This window comes from Lygodium microphyllum, chromosome 21 (genome assembly GCF_053477565.2).
Source record: "Lygodium microphyllum isolate KBCC chromosome 21, Lygodium_microphyllum_v1.1.10, whole genome shotgun sequence".
Taxonomy (NCBI): Eukaryota; Viridiplantae; Streptophyta; class Polypodiopsida; order Schizaeales; family Lygodiaceae; genus Lygodium; species Lygodium microphyllum.
Genome location: NC_141155.1, coordinates 78,478,575 through 78,484,321, shown reverse-complemented (window position 1 = coordinate 78,484,321; position 5,747 = coordinate 78,478,575). Strand labels below are relative to the sequence as shown.

General features: G+C 42.2%; 1 protein-coding gene across 1 annotated transcript; it reads left to right on the top strand.

Moving 5' to 3' along the window:
- Positions 1–1,582: 1,582 nt before the first annotated feature.
- LOC148018183 (uncharacterized) lies at positions 1,583–5,338 on the top strand. Its single transcript, XM_087662069.1, has 6 exons — positions 1,583–2,042; positions 3,728–3,926; positions 4,026–4,094; positions 4,343–4,490; positions 4,593–4,845; positions 4,979–5,338. Exons 1-6 carry the CDS (start codon positions 1,706–1,708, stop codon positions 4,993–4,995), a joined length of 1,023 nt encoding a protein of 340 aa, XP_087518195.1. The 5' UTR covers positions 1,583–1,705; the 3' UTR covers positions 4,996–5,338.
- Positions 5,339–5,747: the final 409 nt, after the last annotated feature.

The window sequence follows — 5,747 nt, the reverse complement described above, 5'->3', positions numbered from 1 at the left end:
GACTATTGAATAAGGGAATGCCAATCTCATATTGTGATTATTGGAGTTCCCACATAGGGTGTATCTTTCTCTCTCTCTCTCTCTCTCTCTCTCTCTCTCTCCATTTGCCATAGCTCTTGCTTTTGCTTGGGTTCCACCACTCAAGCGGCTCTATCATTAAGTTCAACCATGAACTATGGCAACTATCTCTCACCTAGCCTCATGTATGCCTTACATCTACTAAGATCCATTTGTAGCAGTGAGCTTGTATGGCCTTCCCTTAAGTATGAAGGATGTAGTTTGCAATGTTCCATGATCCAGGAGTGACCTCTACAGCCTTAGCATGCAAGAAAGAAGCATGAGCATAGGTATGAGAGAGTGCTAAATAGAAAGGTGGAGGCTTCACCCATATGGTCCCTCACACACACACACACACACTCTCTCTCTCTCTCTCTCTCTCTCTCTCTCTCTCTCTCTCTCTCTCTCTCTCCCACAATATAAAGCAAGAAGGTAAGTATATAAAGTTGTACATATATGAATACCCTTTTTCATTCACTTTCTTATTTTTAATAAAAGAAGTCTAGGGCTAGGGTTTTCCTATCCCCCTTGGGAATCCAACCCTCTTTTTTGGATCAATGACTAGTCTTCCCTTCTTGCATGTACATGGACTTACTCTAATATTGATTAATTTGCACATTTCTAGCCTTAGGTGCTACTCTATATCAATATAATTTGCATGGGAGTGAGTTCGACTCTCATTACAATGTTTTATGTACGATGATTTCTTCTCAATATTTACAACTCAGAACAGTTCCTTTTGTTTATTTTCAAAAATATGGGTCTTCCGTGGATCTTCCATTCACATGTAGTTAACAAACACGATGGTACCTTGTACTATATCAAGTTACTGCCCAAAATTTGAACACATGCAAGCTAATTGATGTGCAAAAAGCCTATGATCTAATTGGAGGGGACTCCAACCACAAGTTGCCATGTATTGTCTCTCTTTACTAGTTTGAGTATGCCTTGTTTCAGTGGGCATTTTTTAATGAGTTTGAATATATTAGAGAGTTTTGATCGTCACATAGAGGTGAGTTTAGGAGCTCTCTGACTTTTTTCTAAGAGTCGCTTGTAGGGTTGCAAGGTTGATACATAGCTTAAAAGGTGTTGTAACTTCACAATTAGTTTGAGATGAAATTTAGTCGTTGGTTTTGCTCCATCAAGGATGTTCTTAACTTTTAGACACTATCGAGGGCATTGAAGTTTAAACTAAGGCGGGATTCGAACTCGTCTGGATGGACCAGTTTGTTTAGAAGGAGATTTGGCCATCTAGGATTCATAGATAGCCGGCGACAACTGATATCAACTATAAAAACATCCCGTTTTACATGTGTCATGCTTGTTGGCATATTGGAAGGAGTATTCTGCGAGTCACATTGGTTGAAATCTCTGAGTTCATGCGCGATGTTCGTTCGGGCACATCATGGGCGATGTGCTTAGGTTGTTCAAGATTGTCCATGTGGAGACAAATTTTTGAAGAACGAGAGCTTGCTACATCTACACGACTCCCTTATACTCCTCCATTGTCCGGACGAGTGTGAATCTGGCCTATGGCCTATGGGCCTATGGCCTATGGGCCTATGGCTAGAGCCTAGACGCCATTGCAGTAAAGTTCTTATATGTCTGAAAGGCTGTGATAATCAGCTGTGCCCGCGGAGGTGCAAAAATGCGACACAGGGAATCGGGCGCCGTTGTGGCGGCGGCAGTCTCAGAGCTGAAAGCCATGCTAGAGGTGCCGGTAGCGGCAGCAGCAGCAGCAGCAGAAGAAGAAGAACCGAAAGAGGGAGGGAGCCCCAAGAACAAGGTTTCCAACAGCATCCGTGGCGTGCTTTGCGAGGAGTGTCTCAAAAACCCTTCCAAGTACAAATGCCCCGGCTGTGGCTTCAGCTCTTGCTGCCTTGAGTGCGTTAGAGCTCACAAGCAACGCACCTCGTGCTCCGGCAAGCGAGACCGAACCTCCTTTGTCCCTCTGGCATCCTTCGATGACAACTGCCTCATCTCAGGTCTGTTTCTGTTTTCCTGCTTAAGTCAGGAGCTCGAGTGGATGCCACCCTAACTCCAGTAACATTCAATCTCGTGTGCTTTGAAGGGTTTCGAGGTTTTAGATGGTAGTATATGCTAAAATGATCTCATTTGACATTAAATTTGGTTTTTCATGCACACTGCTTGTAAGTAGTTTAGGGTTTAGGGTAGGGTTAAACACCGAGTTTCGTTACATTTGACCTGTGTTGGTCTCTCACGTCTATCTGTTCAAGGCTGCTCGTCCAAGTTTCACTAATATCCCTGCATTGCATAGATGAATGCAAATAGACCTAGTGTGTTCTCAATTGCAGTTTCAATCTTGCTCGTACCTTCTTGAGAGTACACAATGGAAGAGGAACATGAACAAGGAGAGAGAAGGGAGGCGAAAGACTGTAAGAAAAGAAAAGGATGGAATAATAAAATCTCCACTGAACTCTAAAAGAAAGTTGAATACAATGAGGACTGATCAGTCCTTGCTTGCAACCCAAGGCATCGGTGAGGGCAATAGATCACGCAGATAACGGAAGGCAACACCCAAAGCCGGAGGAATGACCTGGATGTTGGAGTGTAAGAAAAGAAAAGGATGGAATAATAAAATCTCCACTGAACTCTAAAAGAAAGTTGAATACAATGAGGACTGATCAGTCCTTGCTTGCAACCCAAGGCATCGGTGAGGGCAATAGATCACGCAGATAACGGAAGGCAACACCCAAAGCGGGAGGAATGACCTGGATGTTGGAGTGTGCTGGAAATCTGCAAGACAGAATGATCTGCCAGTTGAGGGGGGCTGCTATATGTAGCAAAAAACCTTAAAAACTGGCCAACTGCAATCCAGCAATGCTAAAAATCTAGCCGACCTGAATGAATTAATGAGGAAAATGCTTTCTCCTACTGGATCAGCTGGTCACCTCATCAGGCTAGTCTCAATGTAGTCAAAAACGACTCGAAAATAAATTGAGACCTGCACTTCAGATGTGCATTGGTTCCATTGCAAACTAGCATTCATTGCATTAGGTACTACCTTGCATTAGCGACACCTAGTGACTTAATGGTGAATGGCCAATGTTCAATGTTGCAGGCACCCATCGAGGATGTTTGAAGACCTTCACATGTGCCACCTGCCAAAACATAATCCCCTCACCCAACAGATATGTTCTGTAAGTTCAGAGATGAGAGTTGAGATAGGCATTCTGGGTAAGCTGAATGTACCAAAATCAGTGCATCTAGGACAATGAAACAAGGAAAGATGTTGTGGCTGTAAATCACCACAAGTCAGGTATTGGAGTGCCCAGTCACAGCCCATGAGTAGTTACCTTCTTATATGGATGGCTATCAAAGCCCCGGAAAGAGAATGCTGTAGTTGCCAACTTGCCTAGGTTGTGAAATAGACTTCATACAAGTTGTACACAAAACAAAGTGCCCATGCCTCAACATGTCCCTTATCTACCGTCTGAAGTTTCAACTGTTCAGTTTTTGGCTTACTGCTTCTCAGCTCATCCCTTGTGTAGGTGGTGTCTAGCTTTCCGTAATGGAAGTGTGCGAGTTGTGCAATCTTGGTAATGAGTTAGTAATGCATTACACATGCATCTACAGAGTGCTTGAAAATTTACTTCACATGTATTGCATGAGATTCCCATCTTGACTCGAACTACCTAAATGTTTGCAGATTACAATCTTTTGGAAGAAATTTTAAGGCAATCAGATTCAGCAAAGAGATTCAGGTGTGCAGATGACCAGGCAAGACAAGATTTAGGGCCCAGGTGGACGCTTTTGAGAAAACAGGCAATCAAACGGAGGATCAATCTGTTATATTTGGCAAAGGGTATGACAAAGAGAACTGAGAACTCCAGTCGGTACTGCAAAAAGTAAGTCAAAGATAGTGTAGAAGTCTAAGGCGTTGCTTTGTGAGAAGGATGCTTGCTTATTGTTCACAAAATTATTGGATCCAATGGTTTTGTGTGCAGGCGCAAATGTATTTTCTGGAGGATAGAATGGAATTTGCATTCAGCGGGTTTGAAACTTCTTGACACGGGGTAAATTCAGCTGGCTAATTTTGGAGGGTTCTTGTTTTATTGGCTTGATTCTTTTTTTAATTTGCAGATTGATCTGAAGCAGTTGGTTCTCCACGTTCTATTTGGACTAAAAGACTAGTGTCTTTTTATAGACTCTTTTTCTAATAATGAGCCATAAAGACTTACTTGAATAGCAGGGTTATTGTGCTGTTGGGGCTGCTATGATATAGTGACTATGCTGTAGTGATTGTATTGTGTGTCATTGCCAGTGCAGATGAGAATCTAAGTCCAGCTAAGATATTGGAGAACCAGCTTTCAAATAACCACAAATCATCTTCACAGTCTAAGCAATTCAGACAAGTTTGCAAGGAGCCTACTGAATCCATGCGCTTTCTTCTTGCAGAAGAATTTTGTTTGGTAAGTCTTTTCTGTCTGCTGGTTACACAATCTTAAATTGCTAGTCTGTGTTGGAATTAACTTCAGCCTTTTGCCTACTTGTTTGTGGTTCGATATATGCAGAGAGAGGGCAAAGGTTATGTAGAATTGGATCCTCTGGAACCTTTGGGATCTCAACTAACAGCCATCACCATTATAGAGTATCCTAGTATACTTCTGGTGCCTCTGTCTTCTGCAGTAAATCTCACCATTACCCGTGATCTTAAATCTGAAAAGCAAAGGTATGCAGGCAAGGAAATCCTTCCAATAACAGATTTGGATAAACGAGGTGGCATTCCTTTCAGGGAGGAGGAAATTGAAGAAGAGATTGAGGAGGGTGAGATTGTGGACTAGTCTTTTGCTAGGAGCTTGGCTTCAGATGTAAAAGCAGCCCTATCACAAACATGGGGTCAAGGCTTTTGCATGGGTGCCTTTATTGATTGTCTTTTTGCCATTTCTTGCTGTAATAGGCAAGTGGTACTTTTAGCGAGGTGGAAATCGAAGAAGAGAGGGTTCAGCAGAATCAAAAGGAGCTCTACAATGAACATGGGGTCAGAGCTTTTAGCATGGGTAATTTTGTGGCCTTTATATTGTAAAAACAGCAAAATCTACTTTTATTTTTATTTTTCATTTCTTGCATCTGCCTTAAAAAATCAAGAGGGACTATATGCCCACCATTCTCATTATGTGGAATCTCAAGACAGCTTACAGCAAGTGTTAAGAGGCATGACTCTTTGCTAGCCTTTTAACTCGGAAACCTGCCACTTAAAAGGTTGCTGTAGTCCTGCTGTATCACCTGTTTCCTAATATTTAACCAGACATTACCCAAAGGCTTTTCTCAGCTTCTGCTTGGTTGATTTTCTCACTACCTTTGCCAAGTTATGTTGGTGTGTTTCTCAAAGGTTTTCCCCTTCAATATCTTGGAATCATGAAGTGCAACTGATGTTAAAGCCTACCAACACTACAATTTGATGTCCTTAAACTAGGACTTTATGTAAGCTGTTGACAATCATGTTACAAAACAGCTGAATCAGGCGGTGCTTGCTCTTACAGCATAGATCACCCTTCTTTGGGAGCTGAGAATACTTTGTAGAAAGTGAATTGAGAACCAAGTACATTTCATTCACATCAAAACCTTTGGGAACTTGTGAAATTTTGCTAGCAAAAGGGCTACTTACATCGTGTGATGGTTAGGGTTCACTATGCCCTCGACCGTGTCTTGTGGGATGCAAAGACAAT

Coding starts and splice junctions, on each gene's coding strand:
- LOC148018183 (XM_087662069.1), top strand. CDS start 1,706: ATGCGACACAGGGAATCGGGCGCCGTTGTGGCGGCGGCAGTCTCAGAG. Junction 2,043..3,727: donor TGACAACTGCCTCATCTCAG/GTCTGTTTCTGT, acceptor AAATGTTTGCAG/ATTACAATCTTTTGGAAGAA. Junction 4,491..4,592: donor TTGCAGAAGAATTTTGTTTG/GTAAGTCTTTTC, acceptor CGATATATGCAG/AGAGAGGGCAAAGGTTATGT.